Below are 26,007 nucleotides of genomic sequence, written 5' to 3'. Positions count from 1 at the left end.
ACGAATTCAGGGTTTCATGTATAAGTGACACTGACAAACAAAGTGCAGAGGCTTTCTCAGGGTTTAGACTCGAGTAGTTTACTCGTGAGAGATGGATTCAGGATTAAGTGTAAGTATGTATGGTATGGAAGAAGTAGGCAAATATCTTAACTTCAGTCTTACAGATTTATGGACTTTCAAGTAAGACTTAGCATCTATTAGCGTGAAAGGAGTGAACTTTTTGCCTACTTCACCCATACATACAGACACGTAATCTCTAATCTATCTTTGATGAGAAGAATCAACCTCCCATCACTGTACAAAAAAAAAACAGAGGATAAGTAACAATAATTAGCGGGGGAATGAAAATTTAAGACTGGAGAGCGAGATTTGAGTTTGAAATCATTCTTTCTCAGGCAAAACAAACTGATTGTTATCAAAGTGTCAGTCTTTTTCTTCACTAGATCCTCTGAAGTTCCAAAACAAAACACATTCGATGCAAAATAATGTGAATTGAGCTGGAGTGAAGCCTAAGCTAATTGAATACCCAAATGTTTGAAACAATGGCAGTACCTGCGAAGCGAGGTTTTATTCTCGATCTCAAGCGTTAACCATCCATCGAGATAGGTGTTGTAGATTCAGATTCCTCCCACCGAGTGACTGACTCCAGGCCAGCACCGATGACTGTCACTCGGTAGATCCGTTTGGGTCACGACTTACGTAGAAGATACAGAGCCCGCTATCTAATAGGGCCCAAATAACTTTCCTTTATTAGGGCCTAAATAACTTTCCTCAGTGTTAATCTTGTAATAAAATTAGCTGACATTGTTTAACACGACGTTAATGAAAACAGAGCCTCTGTTTCCGTTTCCATATGCATTATCTTTCTTGTTGCGCAAGAAAACAGAGTCATTGTAGGAGGTTCATGCCACTTTGCGTACCATAGTACAAGAAAACGTTAGAGAATGTGGACAGCAGAGTTCACATCTTGTAGATTATTTTACAAATATTTGGACATCAAACTAATAATTCAGGAAACGTGAACAAAAGGAACACACCAATGCAAATTCTGATAAGGGAACAACTGAACACTCATAGTTTTGGAACCAGACTGTCTCGTGTCTCACTAAATCCCAATCTTGCTAGAATTTCTGAACCTAACTATCTCGTGTGAATCTTGCTAGATTCTCTCGGGGAGGTTGTAGATATAAGTTCCATTGAGGCATAGACATTGGGAGATTTGATTCACCACTTGATCACATGACATTGAGACAGAGAGAGAGGGGAATAATCGAATAAGGTTGTCGAATAATGCTGCCTCCGAAAACTGAGGTCTTGTATTTTGGGTGGCCTCGACTGTGTTTATGTGAATTTTTTTTTTATTACAAATTTGGGGGTCTAAAACTGTTTTTTGGAAATCTATTTGTATGTCATTTTTTTCAAAAGATTTGGGGTCTGTACAAAATGTTTCACTTAGCATGGCCCACAGTTCCGTGTAATATCTATATATATAAAACAGAGTTTTCTCTCACCTCCTGCTGCCACATCAGCATAGAGGGAGAGGCATTTTGTGACACGTCACCCTGCTTTAAACGATGTCGCAAGATTATCTGATTCGTCTGGGCCTTTGGAGATTTCGGGAAGGCCCATCGTTTTGTTAAAACCTGTGATCAATACCATAACACACACATCAAGCTATGACAAATCCGAAGACTAAAAAATAATATTAATACGAACTTCCAAAATGAAATACTAAAACACTAGGTAAAGACCCGCGCCTTGCGCGGGATGAACATTATATATAAAAATTATTTTATGTATTAAATATTTTTACATATTATGAAATAATAAATACTAGGTTAAGACCCGCGCCTTGCGCGGGATGAACATTATATATAAAAATTATTTTATGTATTAAATATTTTTACATATTATGAAATAATAAATATATATTGAATAATTAAAAGTCAGTAACTATTAAATATATAATTAAATTGGTGTGAACATATAAATCAATTTTATTAATCCAATTTTTTTTTAATATTTGATAGGATATGTAATTAAATTTAAATGATACTAACATACATAGTATATTTTAGTATATTTTTAATATTAATGTCTATTAAATGATGATTTCTACTCATATAGTGTTTTTGATCATTTGTATCTTTTATAGCAAAAGATTTAAATTACTAACAACAAAATTTTCATTGTGAGATTAATAGTTTTAATAATTTATAATTTAAAAAAAAAATAAGTTGTCAATGTTCGTACAAAACTTTTACCAAAAAATTGTTCAAAGTAAATTTTGAAACTAAAAGATTTATGTATTTTATATGGTTTATAGTTTAATTTAAAACGATATATATATATATATATATATCAATATTAATAATTAATTAAATTATAATTTTTACTTATATAATTTTGTAATCATTTCAATGTGAAACTTTTAACAGTTTTAGTAATTTATAATCGTTTTTCAAAATTCAAAATACAACATATATAGAAAAATCTAAATTTTTTAATATATGGTTATTGTGGTTGTTTAATTTATTTAATAGTTTAAAATTAAACAAATATGATAGAATATAAACTAATTTTTATCAAATCTTTATTATTCAAAATCATTAATTGTCATATATATACTTTAACCACATTAGGCAATTCCGTAATTTTATTTAAGGAAATAATGAAATACATTAATAATGAATTTATTGTTAGTTTAATAAAAAACTTATTATATAATTAGATGGACCAACATATTTCTCTAATGATTCTAAGAATCATCCTAGTGATGACATGTGGCTACAAAAAGAAGTTGTAATGCTTCTCAAATAATATATAGGGGATATATTGAATAATTAAAAGTCAGTAACTATTAAATATATAATTAAATTGGTGTGAACATATAAATCAATTTTATTAATCCAATTTTTTTTAATATTTGATAGGATATGTAATTAAATTTAAATGATACTAACATACATAGTATATTTTAGTATATTTTTAATATTAATGTCTATTAAATGATGATTTCTACTCATATAGTGTTTTTGATCATTTGTATCTTTTATAGCAAAAGATTTAAATTACTAACAACAAAATTTTCATTGTGAGATTAATAGTTTTAATAATTTATAATTTAAAAAAAAAATAAGTTGTCAATGTTCGTACAAAACTTTTACCAAAAAATTGTTCAAAGTAAATTTTGAAACTAAAAGATTTATGTATTTTATATGGTTTATAGTTTAATTTAAAACGATATATATATATATATATATATATATATATATATCAATATTAATAATTAATTAAATTATAATTTTTACTTATATAATTTTGTAATCATTTCAATGTGAAACTTTTAACAGTTTTAGTAATTTATAATCGTTTTTCAAAATTCAAAATACAACATATATAGAAAAATCTAAATTTTTTAATATATGGTTATTGTGGTTGTTTAATTTATTTAATAGTTTAAAATTAAACAAATATGATAGAATATACACTAATTTTTATCAAATCTTTATTATTCAAAATCATTAATTGTCATATATATACTTTAACCACATTAGGCAATTCCGTAATTTTATTTAAGGAAATAATGAAATACATTAATAATGAATTTATTGTTAGTTTAATAAAAAACTTATTATATAATTAGATGGACCAACATATTTCTCTAATGATTCTAAGAATCATCCTAGTGATGACATGTGGCTACAAAAAGAAGTTGTAATGCTTATCAAATAATATATAGGGGATAGAAAACTCTATACCATAACAACATCATAAAAAAATATCTTAGGTTTACCAAACAAAACTAAAAATAACCAAACAAAAACTTTTACAATGGATAAGAAATATTGACCATTCATATTCATAACAAATATCTTTCAATCTAAGAATAAAAAGTTGTCTGGCCGTTGCTAATGAGCCATTGACACACATGTAACGTAATTACATAAATGTTGAAAATCCAGAGGAAAAAATTAAACCGTCCAATTATGGGTTACAATAAATATACGAAAACAATTGCAAAACGTATCAATCCATTTTCTCTAAGGAAAACAAACACGAAGCACCATCCTCGGCCCTATATAAACAAAGAGAAGCAAAGAAAAAACTAAAATATAACATCAAAAGCAAAAATACACAGACAGAGGATATTTTCATGAGTTCCATCAATCCGAAACAAAGTATCATGCAGACCCTTGAGGCCATGCCTGAAGACATGCGTCTTCTAATAGTTTCGAAAGTAGGCCAAAACTCCCACGTCGACTACTTCAATACGGTACTGACATGCAGAAGCCTAAGCTTTCGTCCAGACAACCCCTCTGTTGCCAAAGATCTCAACCTCTCGCCTTTTGTTAAGAAGCCACTCCTATCCAATCAGTACGAATCATTAATGGACGCCTGCCTTAAAGCAGACAATACTGATGCTCACTTTGTAAAAGGTATGATTCAATTCTTCCAATCTCAAAATCAAGTCCTAGGTCTACATCACATCCACATAGCATCAAAGAGTGGTCACCTACAAGGAAGATACATTTTTGGTGTTCTCATCATGGCCATCGGCGAGACAGACAAAGGAATCAAAATCATCAACAACCTCACGGAAGAGAAAGGTATTTCGTTGGTTGAGGATTGAATGATAAATTTCAAGAGGGCTCTGGAACGTCCACTTCTTCAGATGAGGGATATATATAAGAGCTCGGTTCTGAAAATGTGGCCAGAGCTGAACTGCCATCCTGGAGACGGAACGGCGAACACGGTCTGCTGAAAGTGTTTCCACTTCTTTTTACTCACCGATTTCTACACGATGATGATGGGCTTCAACAACCTTCTGGATTAAGAACACCGTAACACCAGACTTTATTAATATCAACCCGTTCACCTTCTCTATTAGCTTGAAATAAAACTTCCTACCATTTGGTTTTACATAAAAGATCTGTGTGGTTGTACAATTTTAAACTGTTGCTTGGTTTTAGTTCCAATTTTAAATTTAAATAAAGCAGAAATTAAAATTTCAAAATTAAGAAAAAATAAACCCATGCAATGAGATAGTGCTATATAATTTTAGTTCTGTAAGTGTAATAATTATAATAAAAAACATACAAGTTAAAGATATTCTTCCAACCAAAAATATCAAACTCTGCTTCAAAAACTTTGCTTACGATCCCATAAACATAATACAAAATTCATTTCGAATTCATACATCTTCCATTGTAGTTAACACAGTAACGGAAATTTGACACATTAAACATTGACCAAACAAATTACAGTAGAGTAAAAGGTAAAACTAAGTTCAAGATACAAAACAAAAACCTTTCTATTCCAGAGAGAAAATTGCAATCAAGCACGACAACAACAAAACACTACATACAGTCCTAAATACTACATAGAATACAACAATTCCCAAATTTTTAAAGGAAAACATTACATATGAATCCAGCTTTTGGTGTTCGTTAAAGATTTATGTTCACTTCAATGACAAACATTTTAATAAAAAACGCAAGGGTTTGTGCAGCTATAGCATCTTCGATATTAGATCACTTACTCTATTCATTTTTCTGTCGAGAAGCACCTGATAGAAGTAGGTAGAGGCTGGAGGTAAGTGGTATTTGCAGGTGAAATTTGGTTTTCTTTTGGAGGTTAGTCAAAGCAAAAAAAACCTTGAATGTTGTCCACGTTCCAGGAGAAAAATATATTTAGTTCCAATGCAATGAAATATGACTGTTTATAACGTTTCCAAATAACTCTCTGCGAATTACTTAAGTCACAAGCCAAACTCACCTTACTTACCGTAATACAAAAATACAAACATCATGCAAAATATCCAATATTTAAAATAAACACAACCCTGCCTACACTCACTCATAACAACAAAATAAAAGAACACAATGATACCAATTTGAAATAGGAAAAAAAATCCCAAACCCGGCGCGTAGCGCCGGCGAACCTCTAGTATAGTTATAAATAAGTCGTAGCGATCCGGTTACTGATATTCAAGCTGAGACCTAAAACAAACCAAGTCTCTTAGGTCTACCTAAAATATTACACAGATTATTAACCCAGTAACAATATTATTCACTTCGAAGATTTGCATAAACCACACAGATTAAGAAGTTACAAGGAAGAGCAGGAATCAACGACTAAAGCCGTAAGAGTGACCACTAACGTTTATTGGTGGAGAGGCTAACAAATCAAAGACAAGTGCACGTAGAATAATTATAAACCATGCGAGTGTTGACAAAGAAGCTCTGCGACAGAGTCTAAACCACTTAATCGAGAAGACTTGAGTTCAGTTTTCAGTCAATCAAAATAATGTTGTCTTAATTTAGTCAGCATCAGAGAGAAATGAGAAGTCTCTTTGCTTAAATATCTTGATCAGAACCTGGGTTCTCTTTAATACGTTATATCCTAGATGTGCTAACATATATGTATACCTGTTTGTTGTTTCGTTTTACCCAACCGTACCCGACAACTTTATGAGATTAGAACAATAGTTACGGACACCATCACAATTCACAACATATATGGTCAACATCAGAGCAGAAGGAGAAACTTCCCTTGCGTTATTTTTCTGGACTAAAGAAGATAAACCATATGTTTCCCTTGAGACTAGCCAACAACAAATCTCTGATTATTTCGTTTTAAGGATTGATTCTTCCAACAGGCAAAGAAGCTCGGATACACTAGCCTTTGCAAGCCATAATGATTGGCTTAAGAGCACGAACCTGAGAAGAAACATTTAGACTTTCCTACAAGAAAATTGAAAGACGGTCCTACTCCTAAAGTTGTTACACGAGTTGTCATTAGACTGACTTTGCAAGCAACATAATGGAAGTGTATCTCTATCATACATAATTTATAAACCCTAGACTGACAAACCAAACACGAATCCAGAAACCATAGAAACAGAGACATAAACACCATCACGATCATTGATAGTATTATTGCTTGGGACAATAATATGTTTTTGGGACATATAATATGACAATAAATGATGATTTATTTTTAGGACAAACGAGAAGACACCATGAAACGTAGAAAACAGAAGAAACAGAGGTAGGCAAAATACAATTTCAGAAGAAAAAAAAGAGAGAAACAGAAAAACAGTTTAGAAGATCATCGATCGGGTCGTACATAAAGGTAAGAAACGGAGTTTTGTGGCTTCGTCCTCCCATTCAACTCTTTCTAACCACTCTTCATCATCGTACTTTATGACAAATTTTTCAACGTCAACCACGCTTTTAGAATTCAGAGGAAGCTTTCTCAGCTTCCTACAGCCATTGCTTAGGCGGAGACGTCTCAGACGTTGAAAAGGCAGAGAATTCCAGTATATGCTCTTAAGCTCAGGCAATTTGACAAAATGAAGGACTTCTAGTTTCCGGAAAGGAACAATATTATTCTCTAAAACACTCGCAGCTTTCTCTTTGCTTATTATATCCTCTAGTTGCACTGAGTCAGCCACAAGGTTCGGAGCGAACAACAGCCACGTCAAATCCTTTAAACCATCACAGTTACTTATCCTCACATTAGTGAGGTTTGAGAAGCATGGACTTGTCAGGCTTTTGTTCCATAGTATCTTCTCACAGAGACCTTCCAAAGCTGGCAAAACTATTACTTTTACTGACTCTTGCCCAGGGTCCTCGATAGAAAGTTGTTGGATGCATCTTCCAATTCTGGGGTCATAGAACAATTTCTCCCCTACCAATGTTCTTGGCGAGATACTTAGGCTTATATACTCTATATGTTGTAAGAGATGAAGCTCCTTCATGAGGCTTATATCTAGCCGCACTTTGGAATGTAGTAGTTTCAGTGTCCTCAAGCTTGACAATTCTGATATCCCATCTAAACGCTCAAGGCTCCTCGTCCACTCCAAATTCAGATGTGTTAGCATTTTCAACCAAAAGGTACTTCTGATATCTTTGTCCATGACAAGTTAAGATATTTCAAGGAAACCAAACTGCACATATCCATTCGAAATCCACTGAGATTATTCCCTGATAAATCCAAAACAAGTAGTTTTGGCATAGACTGAAAGAATCCATCTGAGATCTCCACGAGTTCGTTTTTTCGAAGGAAGAGGGTTGTAAGTTCAGGACACTCAAGGCTCCCAGATATTGTTTCAATATCATTTTTCATCAACGAAATTCTTCTCACATCTTTCCAATTCTTCACTTCGGGTATTTCACGTATCCCGGTATCAGCTTGTACAATACATCTTTCTTTATGCTTTCCTAGATCTGAGGCTATCCACATGGCCATCTCCCGCACCACATCATGCATTTTTACTTTTGATTCCTTCTTGTCATCTTGCAACAACAAACATGCACGGACGAGGGTCCCGAGTATCTCATAACCTTGGTTCATTGCCCTCTCTCTACCTCCCTTCTCATCAATGAACCCCTCTCCTATCCAGTACTCTATCGATTCTTCTTTATCAATAAGACCATCTTCAGGATACAGAGAGCAATATAGAAAACATGACTTGGTCATCTCACCATCCAAATTATCGTAGCTATACTTCAATACCGGAAGAATCTCATCTTCCACGCCTGAAAACTCTGTGGCGGATGAAGTCAACACATCAACTGCTCGACGCCACTCTTGTACTGATCTTTTTCTCGCCATTGTTTCACCGATGACATTAAGGGCCAATGGTAGGCCACGACATTTCCCTGCGACTTTCCTTGCGAGCTCGGGAATGTCTGGGTGGCTTCCCAACGTGTTTTCCCCGACTTTCTTTTTGAACAAATCCCAGGCTTTGTCCGTGTCCAGACAACAGACTTCAATCGGGTCATCAACCTCCATGCGTCCACACACGTCTTGAGAACGGGTGGTAAATGCTACTTTGCTTCCCGTTTCTCTGCTTGGATAGGGGACTCCAATCGTACTTAAATTCACTTTCTCCCATATATCATCCAGAAACAACACAAACTTCTTCCTCTGAAGAACCTTGTGGATGTCATGGGATCTCTCCACGTCGCTTTTCTCGTCCCACTCTTTCCCCCCAACGCCTAGCTTTTCACCGATGCTCCCCTGAATCTTATGGGCTGTTGCATTTTGAGACACAACAACCCATATCACAACATCAAACCCACCAGTTTTATTAGAAAGCCTATTGTTGATCTGCGTGAGAAGGGTGGTTTTGCCAACTCCACCCATACCATACAGACCCACAACCCCAACTTCATCTTCCATCAGACGGTTCCATACCATTTCCAGCATTGTTTCCTGACCAACTACCGTCGACTGGACAGGCAACTCTTCACCCTCAGCTATAGGAGCTGCATCTGTCACTACATCGAATTCTCCTTGAGAGATAAGACTCTCTACCTCCCTCAACATCAGGATAACCTTTTTCCCATAACGACAGCTAAGTTTCATACTTTTAGAGCATAATCGGCAAAGACACAACCTTTGAAGCTCAACGTCACTAGTATTAAGAAGCTCATTATATTGGTTTTCCATTGTGAGGATACTGTTAAGCCATACCTGGACTTGAGCAAGTCTTCGACGATGCGCAGTAAACTCTTCTCTGCCTACCCTCCCTTGAACATCATCTCTCTTCGCCTTGAGCAATCCCATGGCTTTCTGGAGAGTCGCTAGATTCTGGGAGAGGTTGTGGATATAACTTCCTTTGAGGCATAGATATTGGCAGACTTGATTTACCACGTTATCACATGACACTGAGACAGAGAAACAGCCTCCCATTGCTTCAGAGAGAGAGAGAGAGAGAGAGAGAGAGAAGCTAAACAATTATAATAAGGTTGTTGAATAATGCTGCCTACGGAAAAGTAAAGAGCATTATTGCAAAAGTCCAAAGGTGCTAGTTTTTGCCATCATAGACAATCAAACCTACTCCTTCTTTAGTGTAAACCACTTTCTTACATATTATGGAAACAACCCACACGTAATCTTTTTTTTTAATATTTCTTTTCTAACCGAAGACCTGGGTCTTATATTGTATAATTATCAACTAGTTGATGTTCTGCTTCTTGTGCTGACTAATATATATACACCTAACAACTTTTAATTCTAAAGTTTGTTTTTAATAAAAATTATTAAATTAGATACAAATTTAGATTAATATTATAATTATAAAACTTCAATATTTATATTAGTAATCAATGTGTTAAATTAAGTTATTTTATTTTATATTTTTATTTATGAGATGTAGATTTTAGATCATTTTTTTCTATGTAATAATCAGATTAGGTAACTTGAATTTAAAATTAAATACTTATTGTATTTGGACTGAAAGGACTATAATTAGTTACAACCGATAAAAAGTCAACAAAATAACAATAGCTTAAGAGTGGTCAATCCGGTAAAACCAAACCATTTAAAACCGAACCAAAATAGAATAAATAGTTTGGATTTGGTAGTATCAAATAAACTGAATGAATATTATTTTGAAAACCCCAGTATATGGATATGGTTCAGTATATTAATTGATCTAACCGAATAAACTACAGAAACCGATTAATTAAAATATGTTAATATACTTATATATAAATTTATAATAATATGTATTTGGATTAGTATTTCTAATAAAAATCAGAGAAATTGAATATAATATTGGTCGTTAAAACTATAAACTAAATATAAGATAAACCATTTGCATTAGTAATCTCAACATGATGATGTTAAAAAAAGGGAATTTTAAAAAAATTATCAAAAAATATCTCAAGCATATTGATCAATCTATTTAAATCATATTCCAAAGTCCCAAACTATGTTTCAAGACTAGACAAAACTGTGTGTTTTAAGACAAGACACACATTACCTTAGCAACTTGAATATTGATGAAATCCAGAATCTCTCTTTGCAACAACACAACACCAGCATTCCTTACGATCTCAAGTTCATCGTCGCTCATCTTCTCAGGCCAGCCTCTCAAGTTAGTACCACCTACGATAATAATCGAGTTCTCACCGTCCGATTGCAGCATCACAACCGCGTGCCCCGTCGACTCGTCCGTCACCGATCTCACGTAATCCAAGTGTACTCCACACGCATCTCCCAACGCAGACGCGATAAGCTTTCCGTGCGCGTCGTCCCCCAGACGACCCACTAAAGGGCTGTTCGTTTGGTTGCCGCAGGTACCGGCGGCAGCGGCAACGGCAACGTCAACATTCTGCGTCAACTCTTGTTCGTTTCGTTGATGCAGGAAGCTGCGTCTGACGCCGCGTCCGAACGCCGCGTCCTGCGGCTGACGCCGATAAAACCTGCGGTCGCGATATAGTATGCGGCAGCGTCAGCGGCAGCGTCTGCAAAACGAACAACAACTGTTCTCATTGACGCTGCCGCTGACGCCGAAACCTGCGGCAACCAAACGAACAGGACTTAAGTCGGATAAAGAAGCTTTGCTCCACAGGCGGCTTGATTCGCGCCTTTTTCCGCCGGCGAGAGCTTGCCCTGTCTTGGCTGATATCGTTTCGCCTTCTTTCGGTAATCTATCGATCTCCACGTAGATGTCGGCGTTCGCTGATCCCACAACCACCAGCGGCGGCGCGTGGGAGTCAAATGGAGATTTAGCATTCCGGTTTGCTGATGAGTCGACGGAGAGTGAGAGAACACGGATAAATCATCTCGGAGCAGGGCGGTAAAATCGAGATGGGGTTGGATTCACAATGGTGATCGGAGGCATCACTCTATTGAATTCAATGTTTGTTTGGAAACTAGAAAATGATATCCCTTTCATCATCTTCTTACTCGCCGTACGCTTTTTAACCTGAGTCAACGCACGCAGACAAGTTACAAGTGATCAACTCTTTATCTTAGACGCGCGTCGCTGTTATGTGAAGTTATGCTCTTAATGTTAACCGATACTTAAACCGTACCAAGCATAAACCGGATTTTGAATTTTCCCACCATCATAAGAACGATGACGCATGCAGTGACCTTACAATAGTCGAAGAAAACACAAGTACAAAGCCGATTACTACACTCATATTCAGAACACACAATAAAGTCAGATATTGCATTAATTTCATCAATTTTTGACCAAAGAAAATTAATTAGTCAATATTTTCATTAGCAATTTAGCATGCAAGAAGGGAATAAACTTTTGAATAGATTACGTTTTCACTAACTTTAACGTCAGAAGTCAAAGATTCAAACATTAATGTTTCTCAATCTCTGACTTTAATGTTAAAGACTTAAAGCTAATGAAAAGGATATGTTCAGTCAAGTCAACTTCATAGTATTAAAATGCTAAGTACAAATTTTATTTATTACTAGTTTGGAAAAAATTTTAATGCGAAAGTTAATGCATTTCAGTATTAATCAGGAAGCAAAAATCAATTCAATTTCTTCTTGTTGACTATGTCCTTTATATAAATGACCGAACCTTGCTTCTTTTATCCATAATACACTTAAAGACACCAAAACAAACACATTAGTATATCTCAGTGAGGTTAATTGGAAGAGCAACAATGGCGGACGAGGTGATTCTGCTGGATTACTGGCCGAGTATGTTCGGAATGAGGACGAGGGTTGCTCTAGAGGAGAAGAACATCAAGTTCGACTACAGAGAACAAGACCTATTCAATAAGAGCCCGATTCTCCTCGAGATGAACCCGGTTCATAAGAAAATCCCGGTTCTCATCCACAATGGTAAACCGGTTTGTGAATCTCTCATCCAGGTCGAGTACATCGACGAGACTTGGCCAGGGGGCAACCCATTCCTTCCTTCTGATCCTTACCAAAGAGCTCAGGCCAAGTTTTGGGGAGATTTCATCGACAAAAAGGTAACTAAAAAAACTTTTTCTAAATATTTAAGCTTTTATTAGAGTTTGGTTTAATGTGATTAATTAACAATTGTGGTTTTTAGGTGTATGGTCCAACGAGGTTGATATGGGGAGCGAAAGGAAAGGAGCAAGAGGCGGGGACGAAGGAGTTCATTGAGATGCTCAAGATGCTAGAGTCTGAGCTTGGAGACAAGACTTACTTTGGAGGTGAAATATTCGGTTATGTGGATATAGCTATGATTGGATTCTACTGCTGGTTCGACGTTTTGGAGAAGTGTGGGAATTTTAGCATCGAAGCAGAGTGTCCAAAGCTGATTGCTTGGGCTAAAAGGTGTATGAAGAGAGAGAGTGTGGCTAAGTCTCTTCCTGATTCAGACAAGATCACTAAGTTCGTTCCTGAGCTAAAGAAAAAAATTGGCATCGAGTAGTTCTGTTATAACTTAATCTATGTTCTGTCTTTTTTCGTACCTTTTCAGTTGATGTTTTGTTTCTGCTCTGTTTGAAATTTGAAGTTCTCATAATAATACAAACATCCTCTAATAGTTTCACTAAACAAATGCTTCAATGGTTTTTAATCTTCTAGATCTCGATCGTGATGGAAAAAATCTGAAGAAGACTCTTGAGTCGTTTTAGGGTATCTAAACATGTTTGTTTCAAATAAAAGCAAAACCATAGCAGTCCTGACAACGATTCGGATACTTTAGGTCCAATATAAAACGGGCTATTCAAACTGGCCCTTAAATCAAATCAGTTTTGGACCTTTTGGTCTCTGTTCATGTTCTACTCAGTTTTTCTTCCTGTTTAGAGTTATGTGCAAGTCTTGTTAGCTTTTCTCTTGTTGATTTTTGTAAGATAATTAAACAAGTTTGAACCGAAACTGAAGTGCAGCAGGGGGGGTCCAAGTTAAGAAGTAGGTGTGGCACAGGCCCCACACTGTTTTTTTTTTTAATTCTTTAGTAATTAATCGAAATTTATTTATAATTTTTTAATTTATATACAAATTAAACCTTGTGCGGTTGTGCCCCATACTAAATAATGTTCTCGGTCTGCCCCTTATATTTAACACATGCCGCGCAACATACCACACCTTTTAAACGTGGTTCCAGAAAGTAGGTGAGAATGGTAACAAACAAAAATAAGTGTTAGGTGACGTTCAGCCACGTGAAACTGATTCAGATTATTACATGGGTTGCTGTTTTACGTTTTCATTTCACAAGGAAAAAGCGTCTACAAAACATAGAAGTTTTTATAAGAGCCTGAGAAGAGATGTTTTTTTTCTGAAAATTAACTGAAAGGGATGTTAGTTTGGATACTATAACTATATTAGATATTCTTTCACATTTGTTCCCAGCTATTAATTTTTTTAAGAACAGATAAACAAACTGCTTAGTAGTACTAGTGTGTACATATTGGACCGTATGTTAAAAAAAAGAAGAGAATTTTAAATACACTTTTGAGTTAAATAATAGCATATTGAGAATTAATACACTAGATTAAGTAAATTTTAAAAAATTCTTTAGCTGTGTCAAAAAAATATTAGCTATGAAATATATATGTACACACTAGTTTATTAGTTTTTTTTTGCAACTTAATGTTATACAGCCTATACTATTATCCCGTTAAATTTTGTACTATAAGCTTGCATGTTCTTAGACAAAAACAAAACTTTAAACCCCCAATATTTAGATATTTGTCGACAAAAAAATAAACTCCTCCAAAATTTATCTTACTCTTTTTTGAGTTCAACGGAGTGATAATTATTATCAAGTATGCATGGCTAAACAAGCCACCCATGCAGCTGTAGTAGCATAAAGAAAAGACGCAGATTATTAATGCCACGCTATAATCTAATACCAAACCATTGTATAACGATCACACTTTATATAAGCTTTAAGCAAAGCTGCAAAAGAAAAAGCCCAGTTACGTACTAGTATTATTTAAAAGTTTTCAATACAAACAATATAACTTTTTAACAAAGATTGTGGATTCATTCTCATTTTGTTGGGCACATGCCGCACATCCTCTATAAATTACGATAACTTGCTTCTCAGTAAGCTAGCTTAACCAAATAGCAACAATAATGGCGGACGAGGTGATTCTTCTGGGTTATTGGCCGAGTACGTTCGGAGTGAGGACGAGGATTGCTCTTGAAGAGAAAGACATTAAATTCGGCTACAGAGAACAAGATCTGTTTAATAAAAGCGCCTTGCTCCTCGAGATGAACCCGGTTCATAAGAAAATACCGGTTCTCATCCACAATGGCAAACCAGTATGTGAATCTCTTATCCAGGTCGAGTACATCGACGAGACTTGGGCAGGTAAAAACCCACTCCTTCCTTCTGATCCTTACCAAAGAGCTCAGGCTAAGTTTTGGGGAGACTTCATTGACAAAATGGTATAAGGAAAAACATCATAAATATTTTTATCAAAAATATAAATATTTGGTTTCATTTGGTTAACGAGATGTGGTTAGGTGCCCGGGGTAGTGAGGTTGATGTGGGGAGCGAAAGGGGAGGAGCAAGAGGCGGGGAAGAAGGAGTTCGTAGAGATGCTCAAGACCGTAGAGTCGGAGCTTGGAGACAAGACTTACTTCGGAGGCGAAGCATTCGGTTATGTGGACATAGCTCTGATTGGATACTACTGCTGGTTCGACGCTTTTGAGAAGTATGGGAATTTTAGCATCAAAGCAGAGTGTCCTAAAATTATTGCTTGGGCTAAAAGGTGTATGAAGAGAGACAGTGTGGCTAAGTCTCTTCCTGATTCAGAGAAGGTCACTGAGCTCGTTCCTGAGCTAAAGAAAAAAATGGGTATCGAGTAGATCAATTATAATATCATTTATGTTCTGTCTTTTTCTTTTCTTTTCAGTTTTTGTTTTGTTCCAGCTTTGTTTGAAATCATTATAATAATACAAACATCCTCCAGTTGTTTCACTATGAGAAATGCTTTAATGGTTCTTCATTTTCTAGATCTTGATTGTGGTGGAAAGAACTAAATAGGATAATCATTCATTATCCACGGGCTATTGTGTCAGACGTTTCGAGTGACCACTTAAACAAAACTAACATTACATAATGTGTTGTTGGTTCGGAAGGATTATGGATTCTACTCCCAATCTCCTGATATCAAAAAAAAAATGTAGTTACTTATTAGTTAGGTTTCAGACTTTCAGAGTATCCAAACATATCAGTTCTGGCAAGTGTCAAAGATTCATCCCAAGTACTTTTAGGTCCAATTAAAAACGTGCCATTAAATTTGCTCTTAAATTATATGTAATAGAATTAAAAATTATACAATAATATAATGTGTGCTATCTAATATTTAAAACAAAACTTAGGTTCACCTTAGAGCATCATTAATGGTGAAATATCTCCGACACAGTTTCATATGCATTTATATTATTATTTTAATATAATATATTTATCTGATTAAATCTTTATCTTGTAAAAGCAATCAGACCAATAGGAAAACAACAGCTATAGAAACTCCTTCTTGTTCGGTCCTAAAACTAATCTTACTTTTTCTTATTTCTCTTTCTTACTTTACCATATCTTATTATTATTTTTGTAAGATGTCATTGTTTAGAAACTACCGTTAATGATACTTTTAGGGGGTGAACCTTTAAATTTATATCATCTTTTATGACCAATCAAAACATCACGTTAGATTATTAAATAAAAAATATAAACGTTTTTAAAAAGTAACAAGGAAAAATGACGTCAATTTTAATGACGCTAATGCTGCCAGGTAAATCTTAAACTATAAATCTTAAATTCTAAATTAAGATATAAGATTTGGATTTATGGTTTAAGATCTAGAATTTGGGTTTAGAGTATAGAGTTTGGGTTTATGATCTAGAATTTGAGTATAGAATTTAGGGTCTAGAATTTATTATTTAAAATTTAGGGTTTTGGCTGGTGACGTTATTTAAAATTAGAGTCATTTTTTTAACTATTTTTTCTAATTTTATATTATTTATTTAATAATCTACGTGGTAATTTGATTAGTTTTTGTTCTTAAAAAATCTGGTCCTTAAATCCAATTAATAAGCGTCTAGACTCTACAGACATATTTTAAAAGATCCTACAAAGATATGTTTGGATATAATTATATTAGATATTTTCGGATTTGTTCCCAACTCTTAGTTATCTATTTGAAAAGACAAACAAACTACTGTCGATATTACTAGAGTGTGTGTTAAGAGAATACTGAAATACATTTTGACTTAAATAATAGTGTAATTCAAATTAATAAGTATGGATATAATTACTATACAGTATAACATTTATATTAAAATTATAAAAACTGAAAAATTAGCTATGTAACATTGTGATAGTCTTCTAAACATTATTTGCAAAGTGATTTTGACACACGTCCTCTATACAATCATTTTTACTAAATAAGTACGAAACGACATAATAGAATTGATGACATGACTTATGACTAAATGTGATATGAACAATTATATTTATTGTTTATTTATATTTTTGAAATTTTGTATAGAATATGATAGTAAATTATACATCATCATTGAAATAAATCAATTCAAATATGAAATAAATAGCATAATAATAAAATATAATAATATTTTACAAATTTTAAATATTATTTATATCTATTTTTTATAATTATATAAATTTACTACTAAAAAGGATTTACATTTTTTTTACAGTTTAAAAAAAAATTAATCATAATATATTAGCTCTTTTGTATATCTACAAATTTTAGAAATATTGTTTAGTTATACTCTTTAATAATTATACGACTTTAATATCAAATTTTTTAATTAATTTTATCCAAGTTTATTTAATATATTTTATCCAAAAATAGATAAAAATCTATCTAAGATTATAATTTAAAGTAGACAAAATTATTTATTTTATCTTAATTTTATGTTCAATTAAATCAAAATTTATATTGAAATATAAATTATTATTTTTTAAATCTCACGGCACATAGTGTAGGGAACACATAGTATATCATTATACTAGGTTAAGACCCATGCCTTTCGCGTGATGAATATTATATAAACATTATTTTTATGTATTCTCTTACATATTATGTAATGATAAATATATTAAATATTAAAATTCAGTAACTATTTCATATATTACTAAATTGATGAGAACACATAAATAATTTGTTTTATCCGAACAAACACTTTTTCTATTTTATATGGTCTATAAATAAATTTAAATGAGATTAACATAGATATATAGTATATTTTAATATTGATATTTATTAAATAATTATGTCAACACATATTTTTATTTAATCATTTGTATCTTTTTATAACAAAAACTTTAAATCACTAATAACAAAAAATTTCACTGTGTGATGTTTAATCATTTTAGTAATTTATAATTTTTTAAAAGAATTCAATGTAAATTTAAAATTTAAATTTTAAGTTTTCAATATTTGTTCAAAGCATTTATCAAAAAGATAATTACAAAGCAAATTTCAAAATTAAAATATTTTTTATATTTTTATATGGTATATAGTTTAATTTAAATGATATTAATATATATATATATATATATATATATTAATCTTAATATTTATTAAATGAGATTTCATACTTATATGATTGTGTAATCTTTTGTATCCTGTAATAAAAATTTTAAACCATGGTCCACGAAAATTTTAATGTGAGATTTTTAACAGTTTCAGTAATTTATAGTTGTTTTCAAAAATTTAAAATTTTAATTATACGGTTAATGCAGTTGTTTAATTTATTTTAATAAGTTAAAATAAAAAAATGATAAAAATACACTAATTTTTATTAAATCTTTATTATTCAAAATCATATATACTTTAACCACATTAAGAAATTTCGTAATTTTTATTTATGGAAAGAGTGAAGAACATTAGTAATTAATTTATGGTTAAGTTTAATAAAAAATCATTATATATTTTGGTGGACCAACTTATTTTTTTTAGAAATTTTAAAAATTATTGTGGTGATGACACATTGTTAATTCAAATGTTTTAATGTTTCATTTTTAATATATATGAAATTAACTTTACCCAAAGCTGCAAAAGCTAAAAGTCACATACCTGAATAAAATACGTGTTAAAATTTATTTAAAAGTTGTCAATAAAGTATCGTGGGTCCATTCTCTTTTTGTTGGGCCCTGTTCGAAAACGCGGCCGCCTAGCCGCCTAGGCGGCCGCTTAGGCGTTGCTCGGAGTCCAACCGCCGCGATTATGACCTGATCGGTCACACTAGGCGCTGGACCGCGTTAACACGCTTTGACCGCGTATTATCCGCGTTGACCGCGTAATATTACCAGTCTTAAACGCTTAAAACTCAAAAAAAATTGAACTATTGGGCCTACAGCAGGTTTATGGAAACCCAATTGCAAGTTATAATGATGGCAACTCTAAATGAGTATTTATAGGCGTCTTTAGCATCACCCCTCCTTATGTTTAACCGATGTGGGACTTTGTTTCATAGGTGTTTTTTTTAAAAAAAAATTAATTTTTTTTTTTTGTCGTCTATCCATTTAAGCTAGATCAAGTGGAGAGCAGACGAGTTGATTCTCCGAGGAGCATCTCCATCTGTCCGGGTCTGATCTATATGGGAGAAGATAAAACCTCTGGTCCTTGCATCTTTTGCTAATCCATCTGCCCGGCCATTTCGGCTTCGAGGAATATGAGACAGTCTCACATCCTCGAAGTCTTCCTGTAACCTCTGGAACACCTCGATCTCTGTCGCGAAAGCTGGCCAGTCCATCGGGTTTGTAGTCATATCCACTAAGTCCATGCAGTCCGTCTCAAACCGTACTGCAGTGATCCCTTTGTCTCTCATACATGAGGCTGCCCAAAAATTTAATTAAAAACACCCTATTGGTGGATCGATCCCTGTACCTCATAAGAGGTTGACTACATCAAACACCAATAGACCACAACGTCTTTGGACGTATGTACATATACTGACACATATATAAACATTATTGTAATAAAAATATGACATTAACAATAACTTTTGTTAAACCAATAAATTAAAACTTCAATAATATACAAAAAAACTATTACATTCTAATATATTTATATTATATATTTAATTTAAATATTATTATAAATATAATAATAATAAAAACTAGTCCCCGCGTATACCCCGATTAATCCCCGATTTTTCGATAACTCGCTAGGCCCGGAGTCACCGCCCGACTAGCGCCTAGCGTAGTTTCGAACAGGGGGCATATCCACTATAAATAATACTCCAGTAACCTTGCTTCTCTTCACCACACACCTTCATTAAGACACAAAACAAACAAATAATAGAATATCTCAGTAACAATGGTGGACGAGGTGATTCTTCTGGATTACTGGCCGAGTTTGTTCGGAGTGAGGACGAGGATTGCTCTAGAGGAGAAAAACATAAAATTCGATTACATAGAACAAGATCTGTGTAATAAAAGTGCCTTGCTCCTCGAGATGAACCCGGTTCATAAGAAAATACCGGTTCTCATCCACAATGGCAAACCGGTCTGTGAATCTCTCATCCAGGTCGAATTCATTGACGAGACTTGGCCAAAGGCGAACCCCCTCCTTCCTTCTGATCCTTACCAAAGAGCTCAGGCCAGGTTTTGGGGAAATTTCATCGACCAAATGGTAAAATAAAAAAAACTTATAAAGATCGAAAGGCAAGAAACGTTAATATTTGGTTTAATATAATTAACAAAATGTGGTTAGCTGCCCGGTCTAGGGAAATTGATGTGGGGAGCGAACGGTGAGGAGCAAGAGGAGGGGAAGAAGGAGTTCGTAGAGATGCTCAAGACGGTAGAGTCCGAGCTTGGAGACAGGACTTACTTTGGAGGCGAAACATTTGGTTATGTGGACATAGCTCTGATTGGATACTACTGCTGGTTCGACGCTTTTGAGAAGTATGGGAATTTTAGCATCGAAGCAGAGTGTCCTAAAATTATTGCTTGGGCTAAAAGGTGTGTGAAGAGAGACAGTGTGGCTAAGTCTCTTCCTGATTCAGAGAAGGTCACTGAGCTCGTTCCTGAGCTAAAGAAGAAAAAACGGGTCGAGTAGATCGGTCATTTTTATGTTTTGTTTTTGCTATGCTTCAAGCCATCATAATAATACAATCATTCTGCGAGGTGGTTTGGGTAATAAGAGCATGTTGTTAAGTATATATAAGATCCTATAAGGACTCTATTGTAAATACAGTATAATACTGTAACCCTACTTTGTACGTATGTATAAATACCTTTCATATGATTAATAGAAAGCTATTGAGCCTCCTTTCCTATATGGTATCAGAGCAGTTTGATCTGACCTAAAACATTCTACGCTTTTCTCCCCTCCCTTCTTCTCATCTCTTCAAACTCTCTCACCCCCCTCTTCACGGTTTTCATCATGGCCAACTCTCCTGCATCATCAACTGAAACTGTCCTTGTCTCCAATGACAAAAACACCATCCTTAATGTTAACATGTCCAATGTTACGAAGCTCACTGCCTCGAACTTTCTGATGTGGAGTCGACAGATCCACGCACTCCTTGATGGATATGACCTTGCTGGTCACATTGATGGATCGCAAGTCATCCCCTCCCCAACGATGACCACAGAGGCCGGTACTGAAACAAACCCGGCTTACACGATCTGGAAACGCCAAGATCGGTTGATCTATAGCGGTTTACTTGGGGCTATGACCACAACCTTGCAGCCCATTCTCTCTAACACAAACACAGCGGCTGAGATATGGAGCACACTCACCGCTACGTATGCTAAACCGAGCAGGGGCCATGTCAAGCAACTTCAACAACAACTCAAGCATGCATCGAAGGGCAACAAATCCATCAGTGAGTATGTTCAAGGGCTCACTACTATCTTCGATCAACTTGCTCTCCTCGGCAAACCAGAGGATCCTGAAGACCAGATTGACACGATTCTTGAAGGTCTTCCCGAGGACTACAAGACTCTCATTGATCAAATTGAGAGTCGCGACACCCCTCCATCCATCACCGAGCTACATGAGAAGCTCATCAACCAGGAAGTCAAACTCCAAACAAAGCAACCTGCTATCCTTCCCACACCAGTTACGGCCAACTACAGTAACTCTCGAGGAAATGGCAACAACTTCACAAACCGCCAGCAGACGCAGCGACGTGGTGGCTCTCGTGGTGGTCATTCGACTTGGCAACCACAACAGTTCCAGCCAAACTCTAACTCAAACACCCCACGGGGCTATCAGGGAAAGTGCCAAATTTGCGGCATCTTCGGTCATAGCGCAAGACGCTGTCCTCAACTGCAACAAAATGGTATGGCGCTTTCCTCAGGAACCACACCTCAACCGTCACAGTGGCAACCTCGCGCCAATCTCGCTGCTTCCTTCCCGTATAACTCGGCTCCTTGGTTGCTTGATAGTGGGGCTACTCATCACCTGACCTCAGACCTGAATAACTTAGCGTTGCACCAACCATATCACGGTGGTGATGAAGTCGCCATTGCAGATGGCTCAGGGCTACAGATCACACATATCGGTTCCACCTCTGTCCCTACTTCATCAAAATCCTTGGTTCTTAAAGATATTCTTTGTGTACCTGCTGTTGATAAGAATTTGATATCTGTTTATCGGCTTTGCAATGCTAATCAAGTGTCTGTGGAATTCTTTCCTGCTTCTTTTCAGGTGAAGGATCTCAGCACGGGGGTCCGGTTGCTTCAAGGCCAAACGAAGGGTGAATTGTATGAGTGGCCTATGTCTGCGAAAACCTCTCCCACTGCCCACGCCATTTACCCAGACACAAAGGCCTCTCTTACCCAATGGCATCATCGCCTAGGCCACCCATCTTCTTCTATTCTTAAAAGCATTGTTTCCAAGTTTTCTTTACCATGTCTTTCAAACTCTGTTTCAGTTTCTCCTTGCAATGATTGTCTTCTCAATAAAACTCATAAAATTCCTTTTCAAACAAGCTCAATCATCTCCACAAAACCCCTCCAATATATATTCTCTGATGTTTGGCAATCTCCCATCTTATCTTCTGAAAACTTCAAATACTATCTCCTCTTTGTTGACCACTATACAAGATATACTTGGTTATATCCACTTACAGCCAAATCACAAGTCAAAGATATCTTTTTACTCTTTAAACCCCTTGTTGAAACAAGATTTCAAACCAAAATTCAGAACCTCTACAGTGATAATGGGGGCGAATATCTAGCCCTTCGACAATATCTGTCCAGCCAGGGTATCTCTCACCTGACCACACCCCCACATACTCCTGAGCATAACGGTCTCTCCGAGAGAAAACACCGCCACATTGTCGAAACTGGTCTCTCTTTACTCTCTAAGGCACAAATGCCTCTTACCTTGTGGCCATGTGCTTTTGCCACTGCTGTCTTTCTGATAAACCGTATGCCAACCCCTCTTCTTGCCAACCAATCACCATACCTAAAACTCTTTCATCAACCTCCTAACTACTCTAAACTCCGCACCTTTGGCTGTCTTGCTTACCCATGGCTGAGACCATACGCTCAAAACAAGCTTGAAAAGCGCTCATTACCTTGTGTTTTTATTGGCTATTCTCTTACCCAAAGTGCTTATCATTGCTTAGATCCCACCACTGGCCGTATCTACACCACTCGCCATGTTCGTTTCAATGAAACCCAATTCCCTTATATCTCTCTCACTAAGCCAAACATCGATCCCCAGCCAGCTTCCCAAACCCGCCAAAACCAAGCTCCACCTGTCACTATAATCCCCGCAACATCGACACTCATACAATCACCTCAGTTGGCTACGAACACTGGCTCCTCGGGCTCAGATTCTCCACCTCCGTTGCAGCAGTCACAGTCCCCTTCGTCATCATCGTCTGCGCCACCTGCTGCGCCTATCCCCACTGCACCAATGTCTCCAGTTGCATCTTTGGAGCAACAACAACAATCTCCTCCAGCTCCAGAACCGCAACAACCTCCTCCAGCTCCAGAACCGCAACAACCACCTCCGGCTGCTTCGGAACGTCATCCAATGACTACCAGGTCGCGTAATAACATCGTCAAACCTGCCACCAAATACAACAATGCAGCTCAGGTTCAATGTGATCCCCACTGGATTCCTACTACGTGGCAACAAGCGATGAAACATGCTCATTGGCGTAAGGCTATGAGTACTGAGTTTACCTCCACAAATGAAAATTATACGTGGGATTTGGTTGCAGCAAGTGAAAGAGTGAATGTTGTTGGTTGTCGCTGGGTGTTCACTATCAAATATAACCCAGATGGTTCGATAGATAAGTATAAGGCGCGTATTGTGGCGAAAGGCTATCATCAGCAACCTGGTCTTGACTACACTGATACCTTCAGCCCTGTCATTAAGTCGACCACGATTCGGATCATCCTTGGTTTGGCAGTTAATTGTGACTGGCCGGTTCGACAAATCGACGTCAATACGGCCTTCTTACAAGGTCACCTTAACGAGGAAGTCTTCATGGTCCAACCTCCAGGCTTTACTGATCCCAGCAAGCCATCACATGTGTGCCGTCTTCGGAAAGCCCTCTACGGCCTCAAACAGGCTCCACGCGCGTGGTACTCTGAACTAAAGACATATCTCACGACGATCGGTTTCAGAAACTCCATGTCGGACACATCTCTCTTTATCCTCAAACACAATGGTCACTACGTCTACTTTCTTGTGTACGTGGACGATATTCTTATTACTGGTAGTTCTCCTTCCATGATACAACAGGTCATTGACGCTGTTTCTCATAAGTTCTCTATCAAAGACATGGGCTCGCTAGGTTATTTTCTTGGTATTGAAGCGATCAGGACACCACGCGGGTTACATCTGATGCAGAGGAAATATATAACCGATCTCCTCACCAAAGCTAACATGCTCAATGCGAAGCCTGTTGCGACTCCATTGCCATCATCTCCGAAGCTCTCTATCAAGTCTGGTACGACTCTGTCTGATCCTCATGAGTATCGACGTCTTGTAGGTAGCCTGCAGTATCTTGCTCTTACGCGTCCGGACATCTCTTATGCGGTGAACAAGCTCTCTCAGTATATGCATATGCCTACGACTGATCACTTGCAAGCCGTGAAACGAGTTCTTCGTTACCTCTCAGGGACACTTAGCCATGGCATCTTCCTGCAAAAACAGAGTAAACCTGTCCTTCATGCTTTCTCTGACTCTGATTGGGCAGGAGACTCTGACGATTATGTATCCACGAATGCATATATCGTTTATCTTGGAAACCAACCTATCTCATGGACCTCGAAGAAGCAGAAAGGTGTTGCCCGTTCTTCGACAGAGGCTGAGTATCGTTCTGTCGCTAACACTGCTGCAGAACTGCGATGGATAACCTCTCTTCTTCACGAACTTGGTTTTCAGCAGCAGCAGACTCCGACGATTTACTGCGACAACATCGGAGCCACATACTTATGTGCCAACCCAGTCTTTCACTCTCGCATGAAACATCTTGCGCTTGACTATCATTTTGTCAGGGGCCATATCCAGCTTGGACACCTGCGTGTTGCTCACGTTTCTACTCATGATCAGCTCGCGGATGGACTCACGAAGCCTCTTCCTCGTGCTCGCTTTCAAGACCTGCGTGTCAAGATTGGTGTTCGTCAACTCCCACCATCTTGAGGGGGCGTGTTAAGTATATATAAGATCCTATAAGGACTCTATTGTAAATACAGTATAATACTGTAACCCTACTTTGTACGTATGTATAAATACCTTTCATATGATTAATAGAAAGCTATTGAGCCTCCTTTCCTATACATGTTTCATCTTTGTTTCATTACGATAAATGCTTGGGGAAAGAAGGCAAGAAGATTCTGATTTATCGAGTGTAGACATTTAACATATTGAAGACCGTTAGTTATTAATAATCCCTTATATATTAAAGGAGAAGCATTATAATAAATACATTCACACTATAATAGACACGTGGCAGCCTCATAATGATTTGATAATAAATATGTTAACGCGTTCACACTATATTCATAAATGTGTTCATACTATATACTTTGTATTTTTTAATATAAAATTCATATGCATGGTTCAAATAAAACTTTAGATTTTTCGGTTCGAATCAAAACAAATAACAAATCAAAAGCTAAACTATATATATATTATTTTTATTGTTTACTGATAAAGTTGGGCAAAATATTTATAATTTTTGATTCAATTCGTTATCCGTTTTGAATTGAACCAAAAAATATGGATATCTGTAACTCTACAAGACAAATCAATTACTAAAATACAATTAAAAAAAAACAAATCACAAATACCAATATTTTTAGGA

General features: G+C 35.9%; 3 protein-coding genes and 1 pseudogene across 5 annotated transcripts; 3 read left to right on the top strand and 1 right to left on the bottom strand.

Moving 5' to 3' along the window:
• Nucleotides 1-6,911: 6,911 nt before the first annotated feature.
• On the bottom strand, nt 6,912-12,045 carry LOC103842806 (annotated as a pseudogene).
• A 233-nt stretch (nt 12,046-12,278) lies between these two features.
• Nucleotides 12,279-13,299, top strand: LOC103842805 (glutathione S-transferase U25). The gene is made up of 2 exons (XM_009119469.3): nt 12,279-12,746; nt 12,830-13,299. The coding sequence occupies exons 1-2, from the start codon at nt 12,432-12,434 to the stop codon at nt 13,172-13,174; spliced, it is 660 nt and encodes a 219-aa protein (XP_009117717.2). The 5' UTR covers nt 12,279-12,431; the 3' UTR covers nt 13,175-13,299.
• A 234-nt stretch (nt 13,300-13,533) lies between these two features.
• LOC103842804 (glutathione S-transferase U25) lies at nt 13,534-15,704 on the top strand. 2 transcript variants are annotated; one of them, XM_018655053.2, is made up of 2 exons: nt 13,534-15,064; nt 15,233-15,704. In XM_018655053.2, exons 1-2 carry the CDS (start codon nt 14,827-14,829, stop codon nt 15,562-15,564), a joined length of 570 nt encoding a protein of 189 aa, XP_018510569.1. In that variant the 5' UTR covers nt 13,534-14,826; the 3' UTR covers nt 15,565-15,704. The 2 variants fall into 2 exon arrangements, with proteins under 2 accessions (XP_018510569.1, XP_009117716.1); XM_009119468.3 differs by having other exon boundaries at nt 13,534-15,141; nt 15,220-15,704.
• Nucleotides 15,705-19,979: 4,275 nt separating this feature from the next.
• On the top strand, nt 19,980-25,588 carry LOC103842803 (glutathione S-transferase U25). 2 transcript variants are annotated; one of them, XR_004451496.1, is made up of 3 exons: nt 19,980-20,360; nt 20,442-20,874; nt 25,482-25,588. XR_004451496.1 is itself a non-coding variant. In XM_018655054.2 (2 exons), exons 1-2 carry the CDS (start codon nt 20,046-20,048, stop codon nt 20,784-20,786), a joined length of 660 nt encoding a protein of 219 aa, XP_018510570.1. In that variant the 5' UTR covers nt 19,980-20,045; the 3' UTR covers nt 20,787-20,879. The 2 variants fall into 2 exon arrangements, 1 of the variants encoding a protein (XP_018510570.1); XM_018655054.2 differs by lacking the exon at nt 25,482-25,588 and having other exon boundaries at nt 20,442-20,879.
• Nucleotides 25,589-26,007: the final 419 nt, after the last annotated feature.

Source organism: Brassica rapa, chromosome A09 (genome assembly GCF_000309985.2).
Source record: "Brassica rapa cultivar Chiifu-401-42 chromosome A09, CAAS_Brap_v3.01, whole genome shotgun sequence".
Taxonomy (NCBI): Eukaryota; Viridiplantae; Streptophyta; class Magnoliopsida; order Brassicales; family Brassicaceae; genus Brassica; species Brassica rapa.
This window is presented reverse-complemented; position numbering and strand designations above follow the sequence as displayed.